The 22,594-nt window shown below is 41.1% G+C and overlaps 1 protein-coding gene across 14 annotated transcripts in view; it reads left to right on the top strand.

Annotated features, from left to right (window-relative positions):
• Window positions 1-6,545: 6,545 nt before the first annotated feature.
• The window catches only part of SLC11A2 (solute carrier family 11 member 2), a 30,350-nt gene continuing 14,301 nt past the window's right edge, over window positions 6,546-22,594 (top strand). The window contains exons 1-9 of one of the 14 annotated variants that reach the window (XM_071218890.1): window positions 7,939-7,958; window positions 12,402-12,510; window positions 15,862-15,934; window positions 16,539-16,610; window positions 18,107-18,258; window positions 18,833-18,958; window positions 19,721-19,840; window positions 21,879-21,985; window positions 22,514-22,584. In XM_071218890.1, the coding sequence (XP_071074991.1) occupies window positions 15,895-15,934; window positions 16,539-16,610; window positions 18,107-18,258; window positions 18,833-18,958; window positions 19,721-19,840; window positions 21,879-21,985; window positions 22,514-22,584 (688 nt within the window). In that variant the 5' untranslated portion in view covers window positions 7,939-7,958; window positions 12,402-12,510; window positions 15,862-15,894. Of the gene's footprint in view, window positions 6,685-7,703; window positions 7,904-7,938; window positions 14,081-15,829; window positions 15,935-16,538; window positions 16,611-18,106; window positions 18,259-18,832; window positions 18,959-19,720; window positions 19,841-21,878; window positions 21,986-22,513; window positions 22,585-22,594 lie in introns of those variants that run through there. The other 13 variants (XM_058308228.1, XM_071218889.1, XM_058308227.2 and 10 more) reach the window with 13 other exon arrangements.

Below are 22,594 nucleotides of genomic sequence, written 5' to 3' on the forward strand. Positions count from 1 at the left end.
TAATTTTCCCAGATCAGATTAAATTTTCTAAAAATAAATGCTTTCAGTAGCATGAATGGCATTGCTTTAAAAGCTGGTGGCAAGGTAAGCACTTGGGGTAGTGTTTTATTAATATATTTGTTAGTACTTGTTCATCATGGAAATTTGGACTCAAATGAAAACATATGTGGCCATGGAAACACTTACAGTTCAGGATATACAGGTTGTGTGTGTATTTAGCTATCTTGTTTTAAATTATTATTGCACTTAGCTTAAATATGGATTGAATTGCATTTAAAAGGATCACTGAATGTTACTCTCTGTGAAACTGAATGTTTTGTGTGCTGCTTATTCATGTTATCTATAAATCAGAACTTGGGAAAATTTACTATTTTTAACTTATTCATGCAGGAAATAAAGTACAAAAAACTTAGCAGAAAAAAACAAACAAACCTCAATTACCTAAACAAACAAGCCCCCAGAGGATAGTGCCCCATGTGATGATTTAACTAACTAATCTTGGAACTTGTAAGTCAGGATTGGAAATGCAGTTATCCAGGAAGGACTTGTGGAAATCTTACAGTCTGATGGCTTGGACCCCTGTTTCCTGCATGCTAAACCAACAAGCTGTTTGTGAGATCTATATAAACAAAACCATTGTCAACCTGGACTTAAAGGGACAGGAAAGGGAGAGATTGAAGGAAAAACAACTTCAAGAGCAAAACTGTGGAAACTGAGGTCAGGACTTAAGACATCTTCTCAGGCCAAGATAGGAACCCCATCCATATGTGCAGAGGGGGTGAATACACCGGTGGTTTGAAGAGGGTGGCTCTTGTACCCATTGTTCCAGAAGAGTTTGTTCACTCCAGGCTAGAGAGAGGGTGGAGCACATACCCTGGAGATTGATGAGATTAAGTCACCACCCCACTATTCTAAGGGGTTTGGCCTGTGCACCAGAGATTAGGAAGAGTGGGGCCACCACCCCAACGTTTGATGAGGGATGGAGCTGAGAAGATGGCTTCTGGGCATGCCCTGAAAAGGTGTGGACTCCCACTCAAAGCTCTGAGAAGAAATCATCATTCTACAGAAGACTGTCAGACTTTGAAAGCTAACAGAGTATGCCCTGCAAGTTTTCAGGACTGTTTGGAATCCATGACCTCTGTTTTCCTTTCTATTTCTTCCTAGGGCAATGGGAACATGTATCCTGTGACTGTCCCTCCTTTGTATATTGGAAGCAGATAACTTCTAAGTTTCATACATCTACAGCCAGAGGGGAATTTTGACCCAACACAGACTGCATGCCTATAACTGATTTTTTTAGATTTTCTACTTAACATTGCTACTGAAATGATTTAAGGATTTTTAAAATATTGTGATGGAATGAATGTATTTTGCATATGGAAAGAACAGTATTTTGGGGGTCCAGAGGGTGGAATGTCCTGGTTTAGACTGAGAGGTGACTACTAAGAGGTAAGATTTTTGTGTGTGTGTTTCTTTTCTTTTTTCTTTTCTTTCTTTTTTTTTTTGAGTAATGAAAATGCTCTAATATTGATTGAAGTAATGAATGTACAACTCTGTTATTATAAAAATGCCATTGATTGTATACTTTAGATGGATTGTATGGTTTATGAATACATTAAATAAAATAGATTATAATTTTATTTATTTATTTTAAAGACTTATTTATTTTATTTCTCTCTCCTTCCCCCTCCCCCTCCCCCCAGTTGTCTGTTCTCTTTGTCTATTTGCTGCAGGTTCATCTTTGTCCACTTCTGTTGTTGTCAGCGGCAGGGGAATCTGTGTCTCTTTTTGTTGCGTCATCTAGCTGCGTCAGCTCTCTGTGTGTGCGGCACCATTCCTGGGCAGGCTGCTCTTTCTTTTGCACTGGGCGGCTCTCCTTACAGGGTGCACTCCTTGTGTGTGGGGCTCCCCTACATGGCGACACCCTTGCGTGGCACAGCACTCCTTGCGCGCATCAGCACTGCACGTGGGCCAGCTCCACACGGGTCAAGGAGGCCCAGGGTTTGAACTGTGGACCTCTCATGTAGTAGATGAATGTCCTAACCACTGGGCCAAGTCCGCTTCCCCAGATTATAATTTTAAACATAAAAAAAAGATGCACTCCTATCTCACTGGAGTACAAGTACCCTTAACTAATCCATATGCAGCTAAATTAGAAAGTATATTTCTTAGATTCTTATTTGTCATTTAAAGAAAGCTCCCAACCCTACCTGAAAATGAAATCCTACTGGGGACCTAAAGTTCAAAATTACCAAGGATAAGAAGTGGACAGGCATCTAATATAGATGGCTACCCCAAGAAGCAGGACTAGACCTGATTTTCATCAGATTGAAAGGAACACTATAATACCTGCTATACATAACCTCTTCACTATTTTTTTTTTGGTGTGTATTTTTTTAAAGCAGTTTGATGTGAATAAGAGATATATTCACATACCATACAATGCTCCAAAGTGTATAATCATTGGCTTTTAGTATAATCACTGTGTCGTGCATTCATCACAAAAAATTTTAGAATAGGTATGGATGTGGCTCAAGCAGTTGAACGCCCTCCTCCCACATGGGAGGTCCCGGGTTAGGTTCTCAGTGCCTCCTGAAAAAGACAAAAACAAATAACAAGCAAAAAAAGCAATAAAAACAACTCAGGGAAGTGGTTGAGCACCAGCTTCCCACATACAAAGTCCTGGGTTCAATTTCTGGTCCCTCAAAAAAAAATTTTTTTAGAACAATTTCATTAGTCCAAAAAGAAAAACTCCATACTCCTTAGCACTCACCTCTCAATTCCTCTATCCTTACCCAGCCCTACATAACCACTAATCTAATTTCATCTTTTTAAATTGATTTATATTTACATTTTATATAGATGGAACCATACAATATGCAGTACTTTGTGTCTGGTTTCTTTCACTTAGCATAATATTGTTTTGTGGGTTGGTTGGTTTTTTGAACTAATGAATTCCTGTGGGTGTGGTACCCTTTGATTGCATTAGACTTGGTTAAGGGGCCTTGATTAGATCACTTGATTAGATCTCCCTTGTTGGACTAAGTCAGTGAGGTGTGACCAAGGTTAGGTCTCAGCCTTCTTACTGTAGCTTTTTATAAATGGAACACAGAGAGGAGAGACACAGAAAAAGGAAGCTGCCATTTTGATCCCACCATATGAGAGAGTACTTGAGGATCACTAGCAGTTGAAGCTGAAGCAGCAAAGCCCCCAAGAGGCTTATTTATTTATTTATTTAAGATTTTATTATTTATTTATTTTTCTCCCCTTCCCCCGACCCCCCCAGTTGTCTGCTCTCTGTGTCCATTCATTGTGTGTTCTTCTGTGTCTGCTTGTATTCTTGTCAGCAACACTGGGAATCTGTGTCTCTTTTTTTGTTGCATCATCTCGCTACATCAGCTCTCTGTGTGCAGCGCCACTCCTGGGCAGGCTGTACTTTTTTCACATGGGGCAGCTTTCCTTACGGAACATACTCCTTGTGTATGGGGCTCCCCTACATGGGGGAAACCCCTTCGTGGCATGGCACTCCTTGCATGTGTCAGTACTGCACATGGGCCAGCTCACCACATGCGTCAGGAGGCCCTGGGTTTGAACCCTGGACCTTCCATGTCGTAGGTGGACATGTGTAGCATGAGTGAAATCCACTTCCCCCAAGAAGCTTAATTAGTTGGCTAAATCTTAGGTCTTGAGGAGACTGGATTTGTAGCATGTGTCAAACCTTGCTAATCATTATTTTTTATAGTCACTACAATGTCTCTTATTCATTGTCTCATCTTCAGAATGACAGTCACAACTGCTTCCAAAATCATGCTAATGTGCCAAACACTAGATCTTGAAGCTCATACTCATGAAATTAATTTCTGTAATGATGAAATTAAGTCTAATTATAATTAATGCCTAAGAGTCACCCCCTGAAAACCTCTTTGTTGCTTAAATGTGGCACTCTCTAAGCCAAACTCTGCAAATAAACTCACTACTTTTCCCCTTATGTGGGATTTTACTCCCAGGGATGAGCTTCCCTGGTGCCAAGGGGTTAATACCAAATGCTGATCAGTGATGCTTTCAGAGAAAGAGCTTGATCAAAAGGGGAAAACATAAAAATAAATAGAACAAAATAGAGTTATTATGGTTAAAAGATTTAAAATAGAGTTGGGAGGTCATTCTGGAGATTATTCTTTGCAAATCTCAGCCAGATATCATAAACTGCAGAAGTGTGCAAAGTCTCAAGCAACATTGTTCCTCAAAACCCTAAGGACAGGGAAGCAGATGTGGCTCAAGTGACTGGGCTCCCATCTACCATGTGGGAGGTCCAGGGTTCAATTCCCAGGGCCTCCTGGTGAAGGCAAGCTGGCCCAAGCAGAGAGCTGGCCCATGTGGAGTGCTGGCCCACGCAGTGAGCTGGCCAGAATAGAGTGCTGTCCCTCACAGGAGTGCTGGCCCGTGTGGAAAGCTGGAGCAGCAAGATGATGCAACAAAAAGAGACACAGAGGAGAGACAATAAGAGATGCAGCAGACTAAGGAGCAGAGGAGGCACAACAGATTGAGCACCTCTTTCCCATTCTGGAAGGTCCCAGGATTGGTTCCCAGAGCTGCCTAAAGAGAAGACAAGCAGACACAGAAGAATGGGCAGTGAATGGACACAGAGAGCAGATAATGGGGTAGGGCGGGGGGGGGGGGGGGGGGGAGGAGGGGGGGAGGGGATATAAATCTTAAAACAGAAAAACAAAAAAACCTTAAGGACATCTGGAGACTGGAAACAAACCATAAGATAAGGAAATCAATAAACTAACCTGTAGGTTAGATTAAAAAAAACTTACGTAATCATTTTCTTTTTTTAAAAAAGTGCCAATAATGGGACACACTTTGGGTTGCAACCTGAATCTCTGCTCTCTGAAATGCAATTCTAAGACCCCCAATAATAAAAAAGAAATGATTACATTTTTATCTAACCTACAAGTTAGTTTACTGACTTCCTTATCTTATGGTTTGTTGCCTTACAGCCTAGTTTATTTTTTCTCAGTTAACAAGGGAAAATGAGTATTAAAAGGAATACTTTATGAGTGGGTGGAAAGTAAGCGTGGAAGGAAAAGCCTTCTACCTACTGAAATAAAGAGCACACATAAAAATATGTACGGATACTGTTAGCATCTACATAGAAATGAATGGACTATTGTGATAATGTTCAGTCAATTTACACTAATGGGATTTTATGAAAGAGCCAGATAGAAAGGAAAGAAATGTTTTTAGGTATACAAGACTGAAGTGGGGCCGTGGTTATGTCACAGAGTAAAATACATTCTTACTTGTAAAATTTCTAAGCTGAAATAGGACTTTCCCCTCCTTTTTCCTATGGATTCAGGATTGATTTCAGACGCACTTCTCTTTTCTCCTGGATGGAGACAAACTGGCACTCCAACCAGTCTGCAAAGGCAGTTTTGTCTTAATAATTTGTCTGATGTAGAACAAGGACAAGGAGCTTGATAAAATTGTAGTGACAGAACTTTTAAAACTTGAGGAAACCCCACAGTAAGGAGAGCTTCCATGGCAGAAGAGCCACAGGGCCTTCTACAGAGGCTATGGTTGTTCTGTGTAGGAACCAGGATCATTTGCTGGAAGCCTACCTTGACAAATTAGGATTATTATTTTCTTTCTTTAACATTCTGAGGTATTTATTTTCATCATACTTATTTGCATATGACTTTATGGTGCTAAGCAGATTTTCTTAAAAAATACATGAAACGTGCCTGCTACCTGAAAACAAGCACAGTCTTCTCCTTCCCTCCGCTATCCCACTCTGATATTAGAATATCCCTTCTAATATTGCCTTCAACTGGCCATCTAAACTATTTTCCCTGAGGCACAATTTCTTCTTTCTTTCTGTTCCCCTCCTCCCTCACAAGAAATTCTAGGCTGGCTGGATTTCTTTTTTGCCATCTCATGATTTTTTATTTTCGTTTTCTTTTCCCTCATGCACCCAGTCCAGGGTTTTGTGTGGCTTTGTTGTCCACCCGTGAATCACTAATTGACCAGGCTGATGCCAGCCGGTCCTTCAGATCCCGAGGGAGAGACCAGGCGGCATTTTCACCCACACCTCTGAGACTCCTGATAATTGCATCACTGCTGCACGAACGTACGTGGAAAGTTGATGTGGCCTGTCAGGATTGGGGTTAATTGGTTTCAGCGCACGTCTCAAGGGAGCAGAGTCCTAGCACACACACTCCCCTGTTACAAGTGCTAGAGCCAGCTTCACTCCAAGGGGAGTGGTGCTCGGAAGGAAAGCAATTCCTTTTACTCTGCCCCTTTCATCCATTTGCACTCACACGCCCAGCCCAATGAATGGGACAGAAATGAAACCTTGAAAGTTTCTGAACTCAATTAATTGTTCATTAATATCCAGGAGTGGCAGTTATACGATGCTCCCCATTTCATGGCCGGTCAATGGTGGAATTTGATTATGCTTTGGAGGGCGTGGTTTGCCTCTTCAAATTCCCAGCCATCTATTTAGCAGCGCTGAGTTGCCTAGAGTAGCCTAAAGTGTCCTTATTTCACCAAGGGAGGATCACTTGTCTGCATATATAGCAGGAGCCTGGCACTGAGAAAAGTCAAACCAGTTCTGCACAATGAAGAAGAAGCAGCTTAAGACGGAGGCAGCTCCACACTGTGAGCTAAGTGAGTATCCAGCAAGTACGTGAGCCCAGGGAAGTTGCCCCTTTGAGGGGAATGGCAGGGCGACAAGCTTGGCTCCCGTCGTTTTATTTTCCAGTGTCTCCCAAAGGAAGGGTTCTGGTCTAGAGGGACTTTGTCAAACCTTTCTGAAACGCCACAAACGCGTTGTAGAGAGATCAGTATCTCAGAACTAACTTGCACACTTTTTTCTTTTCTCCAGGAAAAACTCTCAGTGGAAACAAAGCCGACCTCAGGAAGCTGATGATGTGATGCCAGACACTTTTTTTTTTTTCTTTTGGCCCCTGAGTTTGTTTTTATTTCGTTGGAGTTTACTTTTTGCAGCTCACTCTCCTTTCCTCATATCTTGGGCTCCTTTATGAACTAACGATTTTCTCCTTGCAGTTTTTACATGAAGAAAGAAGTTAAAGGGGGTTATGCTTTTTCTTTCTCAGCTACAACTTGCCTAGATAAGCTCGGTGACTTTTAACGGTGTGGTAGCAAGAAGGTTTTTGGTCGCTGTAAAGGACATTGCAGACAGGATGATTTGTTAGACCATTTATTTTTTTCCCCTCTTTAGCATCGCGAGGTTTCTGAACGACCGACACCGGGCTGTGATGTTGAAGCTGGGTTCCGAGTGGGATTGTTTTGGAATTAGGTGGCGGGATAAAGCCTGTGGAAGAAGTAAGGCAGCTGGGTAGGATGGAGGAAAACAGACGACAGAGACTTGGGAGTAAAATACCTGAGGCGGTCGAACTGGCTGCACTAGCTTACGTTTCTTGGTCCCTCCCAGGTGTGGGAAGCCCTTGGGGGGAGTGACAGCAGAGTCTATGATGTGGCTCTGGGGAGGAAATTGTCCAGCCAGGTCACTTTATAGAATGGAGCCGTGCCACGTCCCTAAGCAGAAAGAGGTTTGTATTCCAGTACAGCAGAGAACCTTATCTGTGCCCAGGTTGCCCAAGGGATAAAACTTGCAGGTCAAGCGTGGAGCGGGATGGAGCCGCGCGGCAGGATGCGGCTCCAGCAATGCCCGCCCCCGGGGGTGGGCGGAGCTCCTTCCGTACTCCCAGGCGGCCCGCCACGCGCGCCGACCGCTGCGGAGAATCCAGCCAATAGGATCGCGGGATTGCGGCCCCTTCGGCCAATCGCGACGAGTGTAGGAGCCTGGCTGGCTTGGCGCTGGTTCCAGGACTATGGAGTCGCCGGCGCTGGGGCTGTCTGTCAGGTGGTTGCGGAGCCGGTAAGGCGACGAGCCGGCAGGGTCACGGGTCACGCGGGCGCTCTGCTTTTTCCTGGTGGGCGGGGAAGGGCGCTGGGCTACTCGAGGGCCGGCCAAGGAGCAGGCGCCGGTTCCGTATGGGGCACCCGAGACGCCGTGCGGGGCGGCCAGGGAACGTGCGGGTGGGGAGGGTAGGAAGGCCTGAAGCGCCGGGCTCCAGTCCCAAGTGGCGGATGGAGCCGCGTTGTTCGAAGGAATCCCGGGAGGACGGTGCCGGGAGCTGGGGTCGGGGAGGGAGCGCCAGGGAGCCCCGCCACTTGGGATAAATGGCCGAACCTCGGACTGGACCGGTCGCAACCTTAGGACCCACGACGCCGCGTCAGAGGTCGGCGAGCACAGGACAAGGTCCCCGCAGCCGCCGCTGGTCGGCGGAGCCTCCGGGCCTCCGCCTGCCCCGCGGGGCCTCCCGCCGCTCTGGTTCAGCAAAATATTTATAATAGTCCAGCCGACAATCCTGGGGCCCCTCGTGTGCAGGGTCAGGGCAGGCTGCTTAGTTCTTGTGGGTAGATTGGCTTTAGCGCTGTTCGTGCAGCTTCTAGGGCCCCTCTCTGGATTCCAGGCTCCAAAAGTGTATTTTTGTAGGGGCTCATTGCATCTCATTTTTAAGTGGTGTAGACAGTCGTCAACAGTTGCATTTCATACGTTCTTACTTTTAAAACTATTGCTTACTTGTCTCTATGCAAGGACGTAAGGTTATTTTGAATTTTGTCTTACTTCAATTCCAGTGTTCATTCAGTGTTACGTTGGATAATGATATAGTTCAGTCAGCAAGGCCATGTCCCGTTTTACTTTGGCTTGCAAATTGGGTCTCTGATTTCAGGTTTAACCCCCCTAACAAATGAGGTAAGAGGGCTGTTGTTAAATCAACTTTGAGACTAACTTCTCAATCTTACTGGAATGTCATTTCTAGTCCCTAAAATCTCCTATTGGTTCATCTTTTCTCTGCTAGTAAGACCAAGTCAAGGTCCAGTCAGTTTTTATAGGGAAGGCCTCAGAAATTGCTTTTGGAAAATTCCAGCCTATTTTCTGGGCTTTCTTCAAGCTTTCTGACTTTATTGCTTTCTCTTTGATATTGAATTCCTTTGGGTCCATTTTCACTTTTGGTTTTCCCAAAGTCTCTACCTGACATATCAAACTATTCCAAAGAGCGTCATTAGGGAAGAAGTTGAGCCTGGGCTTGAGTTTCCTTGTGTATAAAATGGAGATATCCCGATATTCTCCACTGCTTCAAAGGGGTATTAAGTTTAACAAATGTGACATATCTTTAAAGTAGGAAGCAAAAGCAAAAAGTATGTGCAAGGGGAGGCAAGGGGAGACAGGCTTCTAGAAACTTTTGCTGGCCATAATTTTAGTGAATGTTGGTGAAACCAAGGGAAACTACATTTACATGAACTCCTGTGGAATTTAAAGACCCATCAGTTTGCATCACTTCTTGGCTGTGTAGACTTTTGAACAAAATCGTTTAATCTCAGGTTATTTTTTTCTTCCACATCCTTAAAATGGGGATTGATAAAATCAACCTTAAAATATTGTTGGTACTAAGTGAGTTAATGCACATAAAGTGCCTAGAACAGTTGCTGGCTTATAGGAGTTATTATTTACTTGTACCTGCTTCCTGCTTAGAGATGGGTAAACTAAGAAATTCAGGCCTTGTTACTTTTCCTTAGCTCAGAATTCCATGAGCATATTGCCAGTGAACCCTTAGGCCTGTGTTTTACAACCACTGAGGGTACAGTGAAATTGGTATAACTAGAGGCTTTCTTTTATTTATTTTATCATTAAATAATGTTGAAAACTATCACATTACATCATCAATTGTGATAACTGTGTTGCTTAAGTGAAACCTGGGCTCTTCTTTAGCTGTTTATTTCTTTATTGGATAAATATTTTACAGTCTTGGCCTAGGTACAGTTTATTTTGGACCCAATGCAAAAAAAATGATTGCAGCATACTTGCTTTCTCATGTTCTCGGAATGGCTGTGGGACTCTGGAGGGGAATTTCTGGCGCAGCATTTCTAATTAATGAATGGGGAACCTTGGTATGAATGTAGTCTTCTGTTAGGAAATCAGCAGAGGTCCTTTTGGGTTACTCTACAGAGCTGCTAAGCAGCTTTGATTCATTGTTATTCAGTGGAGTGAAGGTTAGGGGATGGTATCCACAAAATAAGGATATTTTTTGTTTAAATTCTAAGAGCTTGGGTGGAGACTGTTAGATCAAAGACATCTTTAGTCCTTGTCTCCTCACTATTCACGCATCCACATATGTGTGTGTTTGTGTGTATATACACAGTGTCTGGTGACAGATTTATGCCCTTTCTATGAGTTTAAAATTCCCCCTCACAGGACTATCTGGGAGATTCTAATGGAAGCCTGTTTTGTCTTCAGATTCTCCTCTCCAAAGATGCCACTGTTTATACACATAACATTTTTGGAGACTAATCACAAAAGGAGGAACTTTTGACTTTGTGAAAAAGAGAGCATTGCTTCCTGCAGCAGTTTACTGACCAGATTTAGTTGAAGCACAGGAGGTTTGCATTTTGTTATTTAACTTTGGAATAAGACAATTTAATATTGCTTTAAGGTTGAAAGTTGGATGTTGTGGTGAGAGAGGAGGACAGTATCTTTGTGAAACTTCTCTATTTGTACTTGAATAAAGAGGAAGGGGAGTAATATCTTCAGAGTTGAGTGTTTTTGAGGCAGAAAGGGAAGACTGCTGCCCTAATGCTCTTTCATCTCGATGAGTCTGTGGTTTGGATAAAAGGTTTTGGAAAAGAAGGAAGGAAGCATTTGAATAGGGGTTAGAAGACCTAGATCCTTGTTATCTCACTCATTAGGTACTATTTATTCCTTTTATTATTTAAGAACATTTATGGAACAATTAGTTATATTTAGTCTACTTATTATGCATTTATGGTCCCTGGGGACACAAAGTAGAGCTCTCTAGATGTCATCAGTAATATCAAGGATACTATGAAATGACATATGCATTAAATGTATATTTTAATGAAATCAGAATGGCCAGTTGTAATAAAACTGTATTTATTGTCTAACTCCTCTTCCATCTTTAATATAAGGTCAGAGTAACTTATGTTTTTTAGTGAAGAGACCAAAGTCCCCAGGAAAGCCATATATTGGGAAATTAAGTTTATCAGTCTTGTCCTAGTGCTTATTGCTGGTAAATCATTTGTATGTGGTTTTTTTTTTTTTTTGGTCCCATTTATCTCCAATAATCAGGTATCTGTTAAAACTTCTAGGTAATGAAAGGAAAAGGCTACAAGGTAATTTAAGATTTTATCAGATGCCAAAGAGCAAAAGGAGAATTAAGTACAGACTTAGCTCAACAGGGAAATTTCTTATTCTAGTGGAGAGGGGTCTTTGAAATTGTTCACAGAGCATTGGGTTGTGTCCCATGGCAGATGTGTCAAGCCAGGAGACCAGGTGGTCCCCCAGAGGGAAATGCATTGCTGTAAACTTCTGATTGGGAGGATGTTCAGAGGAAGCACACTTTGTTCAGAGGAACAAAGGCCAAGTTGCAGACCCTGGAAGTAAGACTTAGTGACCCTGAAATATGAGCAGTTAGGGACGTAGGGAAACTGGTTAAATATCAGAGCAGGGGGCATAGAAAGTGAAGGGTTGTTTTTAGTTGGTACCGGGTCCTTCCAATTCTGCCGTTACTGTTGGTATTTTGTCTAGAAGATAAGTACCTGACAGCCTGGCCACATTTCTCCCAGCTGTTATCGTCTTTGACACTCAGGCAGCTGGCTTCATTATCAACGATGCTCCTGTCTCCACAATTTACATCCTCTCCCTTCTTCTTGCTTCTTAATGTTTTCTCTTTCCCATCTTTCTTTATCTTTAGTGGTTTCAATGTCAGGCTTTTCTTTCAACCACAAAACAGACCCTTAACTTGGGTGAGAAGTGGCAAAGTTGAGTTGAAATTGTGGTTCTCTGGGAGACTAAACAAAATCAAAAAACTTCTTTGAGATTATTACTGTGGCACATAAATTAATAAAACAGAGAAACAGTCTAGCTGGTATCTTAATGGCTACTGTGCCAGAGAGAGAGCTAGACAGAGTCCCTGATGTGTAAGCACATTGTACAATAGCGGCACTGTTTGTATTTTATGATCTGGGTGTGTTTTTGTGGCTTTTAGTAGAAGACATTCTATTACCCACTTTAGATAGAGAGGATTACAGTTTCAAGGCCTTGTTTTCAAACTGACGCTTACCAGAGAGGCTTTTCACTTTGTTTCTTCAGTCATGAAGTAGATATAATCAAGTATTCAACCTCTCTTTTTTTCATTTTATCATTTTATCATTTTATATAAAAATCATTTTAATAAGAGAGAAATAGGATAAACTTACCCAAATGAAAAAAATAATTCTAGACTACACATCCTCAAGAATAATTTGGAAATTCACAAGATTTTTCTATACTATTTCTCTCCCTTCACCCCTAGCAATGGGCTGGTTGGATTTTGGAACCAGTTATAATTAGATGGATATCCTCAAATGCAAGTCTCAGAAAGTGGTGCTTCTTCATTGACTTAGAATGGAAAAACAGAGAAAGTAATACATTTCTCATTTTTAAAAAAGTGGTTAGTAATTCTCCTTATTAAAATAAAATCCTTAGTTAGGGTACAGAAAACAGTGAACTTTGTCTGATTCCCTCTATGAATATTTCAAAAAGAGTTTGTTTACTTCCAGTCATCTAAAGATCAGAGCTCACCTTCATGAAGAACATCTTGTGCAGCAGGTGTTAGATTAATAGTAATGGCTTAATAGGAACATTAAGTACTTTATCCTTAAAGTAGACCTTTGGGAAGAAGAATTTCAGAAAGATCTGGGAATCTTTACAGTTTCTCTAGGACAAATGGAATTTTTCTATCCCAGCTCCTCATTATTTTCTAATAAACCTTAGATATCACTTTTAATAGCCTTGATCTGCCATCTGGCATTTTTCATTTTGTAAACCCTTGTCTTCTGGTACTGAACAGTGTCTGAGGGAAGCATCAAGAGGGAGTTTTAAATATTCCTATTGGCATTTATTTTATCAGTTACTTCCATGCGCACATTTTTCTGGATGCTTCTATGAAAGTTCTTTTTTTCTATTTAAAACTGGATTTTACTGAGATGGGGAAAGGGAGAAAAGAAGGAAGAATTAGAAGACTATGTTCAGAAACATGTCTTTCTAAACTTTACAGTTAATTTTAGGTAGACTTTTTCAAGACTAAGCACAACTCTAAGGTTAGTAAATTAGTTTTGAATGTCTTTGCTCTCTACAGGAGAATTTTATAAGAAAAAATATTTCAACTTTCTTGAGGGCAATATTCTAAACAGACGATCTATCCAAATTGTTTTTCTAGAGTTCTTCTAATTGCTAAGAGATCATGCAGAATTATTGTTAATTAGATGTTCAAGATTTTATGTGGTATGTGGTTTTTTTGAGTAACTTTTTATTTTGATATAATTTTAAATTTACAAAAAAAGTTTTAAGAATAATATATGGAAAGAGACAATTTCCAGACAAAGTGGTAAGAATAATGATTGTGGTATGCAGTGGGTTCCTTGGGGCAATAGGGAGCAGTACCCTGGAACCCAGATTAGACAGTCATGAAAGGGTTCCCTGTAGAGGTGGTTTCTAATTCTTTGCATTCAGGTGAAACTTTCAGATCATAATTTTGGAGCATTGTGATTTGGGCCTTAAAATACCCAAACTAGTAATGAGTTAAGCTTAAGGCAATAAATGCCTTCCAACTGGACAGCTGCAGATCTCTGATTATCACTGCAGAAGTTTTATCAGAGAAAGTTCACTGAACATCCTTAAATTGACCATTGGGAAGCTTTTATAAGTGTGAAAAGGTATAAAATATTTATTCAGCAAAAGGTGTTCCTTTCATCCAGCCCTGTGTGCAGCCCCCACTCTTCCCCTTTCTTAGGGACAGCCATTATTACCAGTTTCTGACATGTCCTTTGGAGATAGTCTATACATATATGTATGTGTGTTTCTCTCTCACTCTCTTTCTTTTTGTTAGCATACTGTTCTGTAAATTGGATTTTTCATTTCACAACGTATCTCGGAGATTGTTTCCTATCAAATACATGTAGAATCTGCCTTATTCTTTATAATGGCTGCATGGTATCCTGTCCTGTGAATGTAGAGTTTATTTAACCAAGGTTATTTTTTAGATTTTTAAAAAAAATCACCCCCCCCCAGTTGTCTGCTCTCTGTGTCCATTCTCTTTGTGTTCTTCTGTGTCCACTTGTATTCTTGTCAGTGGCACCCGGAATCTGTGTCTCGTTTTTGTTGCGTCATCTTGCTGCATCAGTGCTCCATGTGTGTGGTGCCATTCCTGGGCAGGCTGCACTTATTTCACACTGGGTGGCTCTCCTGACGGGGCACATTCCTTGTGTGGGGCTCCCCTACGCGGGGGACATCCCTGTGTGGCAGGGCACTCCTTGCGCGCACAGCTCACCACACAGGTCAGGAGACCCTGGGTTTGAACCCTGGACTCTCCATATGGTAGGCAGATGCTCTATCAGTTGAGCCACATCCGCTTCCCTATAATAACTTTTTAAAGTCTATTTTGGATGGAAATTTTCCTCAAAGGTATTACACTTCTGTGCCTTCTTAAACAAGACATCAACTGTCTTTGCAAAAGTAGTCCAATTTAATCAGTTCTGGGTGATTCAGGGCCGTATTAGAAATATGAGTTATCATATTTCTTAATGATGATACTTTTCTAGATTAACATATGACTCTTTGCCTCATACCAAATGGGCCAAGACCTACATGCTTCTTGAGTTTTTCTGACTCTTCAGTATGCCAAGTTACCCTTTTCCTATAAGAGCCATAGTTCCAGGTCAGATTCATGGTTTCTAATTCCTTGTAGTTTGGGATAACCTAACAACCTAGCTTAGAATAATATGGAAACATAAGTAAATAGTCTCTGGGAGGGATCAAGGGGCTGTTCTGTGATTGGAATCCAATTACCTGCTGCTACTCTAGGTGGTCAGATATGTAAACTCCGTAGATGAGATGCCATTATAATTAGCCGAAAGAGGGGTTGGATTTGGTCAAATTATTGGGACTCTTGTCTGGTATTTAACCAATTAGTGGCTCAAAATTTGACAGGAGGGGAGCAGATATAGCTCAGTTGATTGAGCGCTTTCTTCCCGTGTACGGTGTATAGGTTCAATCCCCAGTACCTCCTAAAAAAAAAGAAAAAGGAAAAAGGCCCCTAATGACTGAATACATATTAAAACAAAACAACAACAACCAAAACCTGACAGGAGGGACATGGCTAATATATAATTATAATATAATACTTTTTTTTATCGGTGACTATAGAGATGAAAGATTGTTTTCCCAAATTAGCAGGTGATGGGGTGTTTTAGGAAGCTAAATGAACTCTTAAAAACCCCTTTCAGGGAAGCGGACTTGGCCCAGTGGATAGAGCATCCATCTACCACATGGGAGGCCCATGGTTCAAACCCCAGGCCTCCTTACAACAGTGTGGAGCTGGCCCACGTGCAGTGCTGATGCGCACAAGGAGTGCCCTGCCACGCAGGGGTGTCCCCCGTGTAGGGGAGGCCCATGCGCAAGGAGTGCACCCCGTGAGGAGAGCCACCCAGCGGGAAATGAAAGCTCAGGATAGTTATGATTGGGATTTGGCATGGGGAGTGTGTCAGTGAACATTACTTTGTCCTTCTCCTTCTAAATTTGGACCCAATTGAGAAAGTAGATTCCATTATCAGTAGATTGAAATAAAAAACAAAACAAAAGCAGCTTTATTAATGAGGCAGACTGGAGAATGGCCTAGTTCTGTCAAGTGGGCTTGCTATTATCATCCTCCCCCTCCCATTTAAACTTAACCCCAAGTTACAGAAAGCTGGACAGCTGGGCCCCGTCCCTTGCAGGTTGCTTTACTGAAGGGCAGAGAAGTGTTGCCAATGTGCTACTCCTGTTGGGACATCTGGTTGTCAGCTCTGGGTGAGAATCCAAAAGGAACTGGGCCAGGGGTGATTAGTTTCTTCTGACTTGGAGCTTATTGTGGCTGAAGTCTCTCCTCAAGGAAACTTGAGGCTGTAAAATAGTGGCTCTCCGCTACCAGTATCCTGGTGTGGTAGTCGCCCCCCTCTTTCCAGAAGATTGAATCCTGAGTTTGAAGTGTTAGAACAAAGAGAATCATAGATTTCTGTCCTTTAAAACACTTAAGAATAGGGGAAATCAGTCTGGCTTTAGATATTTGGGGTACATGACTCATTGCTAATCTGGAGGCAAAAGTAGAAACTAGATTATTTTCTAGCAGCCTCCCTGTGGATGCTTATTAAAAATTATTTGTCTCCCTCACTGAATTACCTTTTCCTTCAATTTAGTTTTGAAGTCTTGCCAGCAAAATATGATTAAGGCATTTTCATTTTTCTTGTTTCTCTTAATTGTATCCTGAAAACTAATTATTTTCAAGGTTATGTAATTCAGTAGAATTATTTTTCACACATAGTAAGGGTTCAGTCATACAGAGTAACAAAATGCTGGTTCTGAATCTGTCAGTTTGTTCTTGCTAATTTCTTTCCCTCCCTTTTCTTCTTTCTAGAGTCCTATTCTAAGAACTCAGGCATTCAGGTATCCACCATGGTATTGGGTCCAGAACAGAAGATGCCAGATGGTAATTTATAGTTTTGTGCTGTTGTCTAATTTTTATTTGAAATTAAGCTAAAGTCAGGAACAGGGATTTATCATATTTTCCCTCTCATTATCTGTTCTAATAAAAATTGCCCCCATCTCCTCTCTCACAGTGAAAAAATGTGAAAAATGTCACTGTGGAGACCTGTTCTATTCAGAAGTCACCATCTGGTGACTTAGACTGTAAATAAAAATGGATTTATGAGCATAGAGACCTGCCTCATTTATTGCCAGTTCTGAGATGATAAGTCAGGATTAGTTGTCAGTTTGGTTTCTATAGCAGTAATGCTTAACAAGGGCAAAGCAATATGATTCCCAGACTTTGCACAAAAAACTCTGGAGTGTTACAGTAGCTCCCTTTGGCTTCTCATGACAGTCCTGATGTTTCTTTCACTTGTGCATGGAGCAATGAAATACATGGCAACTGCCTACTACTACTCTATTTGATTGGCACTTCTCGAGTGCTTTGGCTAATCCTTATTAATTCTAACTTGCCTTTTGAAATTTCTATTTCTTTTTTATTACTTTCCTCTTCAATTTTGGGCCGCTTAATTTAATGTGGGTCAGCTTCCTATAGAAAGAAAGCTTTTGTTTTTCTAACTGGAAGTCACAAAGTCATCTTGGAAATGCGGATTATAGCTGTGTGGCTCCAAATAGCCATTTGGTGGCAGCAGCAGCAAACTGGGCTTTGTATGTATCTATCAATTAGCCCTCTTCTCCCAGACCCTCTCCTTCCCTGTAGATTAACTACAGTTTGTAGATTAACTACAAATTGCAGGACTCAGGGAAATTGCACATATCAGTCTGCGATGAGCCCACCTATCACGAGGGTGCCTGGTGCTAGCACCGCATGACCTGAAGCTCTTTACTGCAGATCTTAGTCAGGAGGCAAAAGTTCCTGCTTGGTGGTTTTCCTGCTGCTTCAGTTTAGCCTGAACTGTGGCAGGATTTTGCAACTTGCATATTTTTTTGAGAAGCCTGCCAAGAGCTAGAATGTCCAAGGATTGCTTGAGTAAGTCCTACTAAATAATGGGAGGACGAGCAGGAGGAAGTTCCATTAGACTGTCCTAATTCTTTCAAAAGTTAGGATTTTAGGTTACCAATGAGACTGGTTTGGGAGTATTTTGAGCTCCAGACAACATGTTTTAAAAAGAAGAAAATGAAATGTTCTAAAAATTACCAAGTAGGAATAAAAGTAGGAAAACCATTTTGGGATTAGTGTTAAAATGGATCTAGAGCTGAGACTGGGGGACAGAGATGAGAGAGGTTTTTGGTACTTCTTGAATTTTCAAGCGTGTGGAATGTCTTCAAAATTAACTTTTTAAACTATAGATTAAAATAAACTATTAAAAAAATTGTTAAGTTGATATACCTTGTACATTTGTGTTTTCCAAAGATTTAATTTCAGTATGAATAAGGCTGAGTTTTTAGTGTATTTTGTTCATCTTTATTACTTTTTTCTGAAATCTCTTAATTCAGATGATGCTTCTGGAGAGCATGGGGACACTGCCAGTCTTGGTGCCATCAATCCTGCCTACAGTAACTCCTCTCTTCATCAGTCCACGGGGCCCTCAGAAGAGCCCTTCACTACCTACTTTGATGAGAAGATTGCCATTCCGGAGGAGGAGGAGGTTAGTGATAAGTCCTTGGAGGAGAACGTTATTGTCTAGGGAAAAGCCGTGGGTAAAAACTCTTCTGGACAACTCAAGGTCAGCAGCCTCAGATCTAATTTTGGCAAGCAGTCTATGAAGACTGAATTTTTATAACCAGAATAAAGTAAGTGTTAAGAAAAATGAGGGACTCAAATATAAAGTTGTTCAGTTGTAGTAGTGACCATTTTGGGTCAGGAAAGTATGAATTTCATGTTTCTTTTTTTTTTTTTAAATAAAAACCAGGCTCTTCCATTTGGGTAGTGGTTGGGGACAGAGATACTGATATTGTTAGTCTAGTTTTAGAATGAGAGGCTGATGGAAAGAGCAGGTAAGGAGTAGGCTCTCATTTGTGTAGATGGACAGAAGTGGCTGTATTAGTAATAAGTTGTTAAAATGGAAGTGTGAAACTTGGACACATATAATATCCAGCAGCCTAAATCCTTTTTTCTTGTGAAACTGAAACAGTTGCTTCATACTTGAGAAAATAACAGACAAATTATGTCAGTAGTTAGAGGTGATACTCAGTTTGGCCTTCTTTTCCTCTCTTGTATAGTATTCTTGTTTTAGCTTTCGTAAACTCTGGGCTTTTACGGGACCTGGCTTTCTTATGAGCATTGCCTACCTGGATCCAGGAAACATCGAATCTGATTTGCAGTCTGGAGCAGTGGCTGGATTTAAGGTGAACTTCTAGTCCTGTCCCTGCCCCTTTTATATGCCCATAACCCATTTTTCTTTTTTTTCCTTTTTTTAAAGATTTATTTATTTATTTATTTTCTCTTCCCTTCCCCTCCACTCCGGTTGTCCATTCTCCGTGTCCATTTGCGTCTTCTTCTTTGTCCGCTTCTGTGGTTGTCAGTGGCATGGGAATCTGTGTTTCTTTTTGTTGCGTCATCTTGTTGTGTCACCTCTCCGTGTGTGCGGCGCCATTCCTGGGCAGGCTGCACTTTCTTTTGCGCTGGGCGGCTTTCCTTATGGGGCGCCCCTGCGTGGCACGGCACTCCTTGCGCGCATCAGCACTGCGTGTGGGCCAGCCCCACATGGGTCAAGGGGGCCTGGGGCTTGAACCGCTGACCTCCCATGTGGTAGACGGACACCCTAACTACTGGGCCAAGTCCGCTTCCCCCATAACCCATTCTTACATCCTTTCCTGTACCTAGCCTGTCACATAGCAGCCTTGGAGCTAAGTGCAGTTACCTCATTTAACCACATAGATTTCCTTGAACAAAGGATTTACCATGTTTGCAGTGGGAGAAATTGAGGCTCAGAAAGGTTCAAAGTGACCTTAGCAGGTCATGTGCAGAACCTGATCGAGAGTTTGGGCCATGGAATTCTTTACTGGATTCTCTCCTGAATATAATATTTCCCATCCATATTGATAGACAAACAAACAGAAAACCCACTTGTACACTGAATGTCATGGGAGGATATTATTCTCTTCTAGTTGCTCTGGGTTCTTCTTTTGGCCACCATCGTGGGGCTCCTGCTCCAGCGCCTTGCAGCTAGACTGGGAGTGGTCACTGGACTACATCTTGCTGAAGTATGTCACCGACAGTATCCCAAGGTGAGCAGTGTGCTGTGTTGTTTGTTCATTCCTCTAGATCACAGGAAACTGTTTGGCAATAGGCTGCCTGACTATATACTGAGACAGTGGAGGACTTGGGAGTCAGTGCACTGAGACTGGGAGTCCCCGGGGAAATTCTCGAGTCCCTTTTGCTGCCAAGCTGTGTTTCTCCCCTCCTTCAACATCCAACTGGAGACTCACTTTTTTCCCAAAAAGTTTCCTTAGAAAAATTCTATTTGAGTAAACATTTCCCATTCACTACCTTCTGGCATCTAGCAGCACTCAGCTCATGGTGGGTGCTCTCACTAAGCACTTTTATTCATGCATCCATGTAACTCCGTCAGTTTGCATTGTATATATTTTCTTTTTGCTTGACTTTGTCCAATTGCTTTGAAAAAAGTCTTTCCTTTTTACTACAAACTAAATATGGCAGATCTTTGGAATTTACTAATAATTATTTTTCAAGTTACTCTAACCCTGGGGATTACATTGTCCTGTTCTGTATAGCTCCCTTCTGGACATTTTGGTCCTTTCTTACTTGCAGGACTCAACCCTATGTCTGGAAGACATTTTTAAACTTGCTTTATCTTTAGATACAATACTGATCTACTTCTGGTTTGGTGTAAATGCTTAATCTCCTTTTCTTGCTGTGAGCAGAAAATATCCTTGTCTTTTCAAAAAATGTTTACCACCTTGGTAACTTATAATTTCTTCTAGTTTCTTTTTCTGCAGGTATTTTAGCAGTTGTTTCTTGTGACAAGAAATTTTTTGGGCAGTAGGTGTTTTTCCCAGCCTCAATGAGCCAGTATGAACTAAATTTTGTCTCTTAACTGGATTGTTTGGCTAGATTAGTTTCCTACTTTGTATAAGCCCACATGGTTCTGACCATTTTCCCCTGAAGCCCTTTGCATAGCTGTCCTTTTCCCCTTGCTGTGTATTATTACATTAAGGATGACCACTCAGCAATTTTATGTTTGTTTTGTCTTCTCAGCCAGGAATAGAGTATATCTCTTCTTCTACAATAATTTTCTATTCTCCTCTGAACCCAATTAAAAAAAAAAATTATTATTTTGATTTAAAATAAATGAAAAAAAAATCTCAAGGCAACTGGTATCTCATTCTTCAGAAGTGATACCCGAAGTGTTCTGTCAGCTTGATTGAGAATAATAGAGGATTGACATTCAGAGACTTTAATTGACATTCATAGGCTGAATGAGTCTAAGTTAGGAAGAGCTGGTGACATAGGTGATACAGTTTGCTGAATGCTTGATTACTTAAAAATCTACATGTTTACTAAAGCTGGTTACTAAAGTTGAAAATTTTCTCTGAAACTATTGATATAACAAGAAGAAGTTTGTTTGGTTTGTCTGTTTGTCTGGTTTGAAAATCATAACCAACAAAACATGTCTTTTTCTTTCCTCAAAATATAAAATGAGAAAAGGGAAAATTTTTATGATGATTTACTGACTGAAAAGGACTCTTTGTTTTTGGAAATTGGATGTTCCTTAATGTCTTTAAAAGCTACCATGGGTTTCCTGCAGGTTTGATGCTTGGTTTAATATCCTTGGTCATTTCTAGGAATGAGATGCTTTTACTTAGTGAGTTGTCTCTATAGATTTGCTTTTTTGATAAATGTCTAAAGGGCATTTGAAAAGATTACATTCCCACTTAGAGTGCTGAACCCATTTTTGGCCATCTTTATTTTCCTATCAAACTTTTAAGATTGTTTTTAGACAGGAAATTAAACCCTTGGCTTTACCCAGGTGCACTCTTTAATGGGAAGGAAAGAAAAAGTCAGAATCAGCTGCCTCCTGATTTTTCTTATAGACTTCACCACATGTGCCTTCTCCAGCTGGGACCATAGACAGTGATGGGTGGAATCAAGTTTTAGTACTTTCTGTCTAGGCTGGAGGCTTATAAAGGACTTTTTATGGGCTATGCTAAAATATATGTGAATTCTAGAACTTCTGGGGACTTTCTTAGAAATTATTAATTAGAACCACATCTTTGTACTATTTTGTGTATTTTGTTTATTTAGGTCCCACGAATTATACTGTGGCTGATGGTGGAGTTGGCTATCATTGGATCGGATATGCAAGAAGTCATTGGTTCAGCCATTGCCATCAATCTTCTGTCTGTGGGGAGGTGAGGGGATTTTTCTTCTTCTAGTCTCTAACCCTCTAATTTGCTAGATTTCAGAGATACATTAAAACAAAAAATCAAACTCATGTCCTATATTTAAGATGCAGCTCAGGTGTTCTGCTGTGGAAATTTTCTGGAACCCTTTCCCTCTCCCCTGGCAGACAGATAAGCTCTACATCTTCTATGTTACTGTGGCGGGTTATACATTCCTTTTTTATAGAGTGGGTCACAATTTGTATTATTTATTTGTATGTTTATCCCACAAGATAGTGAGCTCTTTGAGGGTAAGACTCATACTTTCCATCTTTGTATCCTAAATGCCTGACACATAAGTAGACTCCATCAAAGTTTGAGTGAATGTAATTAAGTTGGTGTTAAAATCTTAAACTGACCTGAGGCCTGGTTTCCTGACACTAGTCCCTCCCTTCCAAATCCCGTCTTCTTGTTTAGTATCTGGAGAGCTATTGGGAAGAAAGGATTTCTCAGTGTTACCTTTCTTCCCGTAATCTCCACTTCTTATTTCTGATCTAGGGTTCCTCTATGGGGTGGAGTTCTCATCACCATTGCAGATACCTTTGTATTTCTCTTTTTGGACAAATATGGTAAGGAGAG

The sequence above is a fragment of the Dasypus novemcinctus genome, chromosome 12, assembly GCF_030445035.2.
Source record: "Dasypus novemcinctus isolate mDasNov1 chromosome 12, mDasNov1.1.hap2, whole genome shotgun sequence".
NCBI classification, from domain to species: Eukaryota; Metazoa; Chordata; class Mammalia; order Cingulata; family Dasypodidae; genus Dasypus; species Dasypus novemcinctus.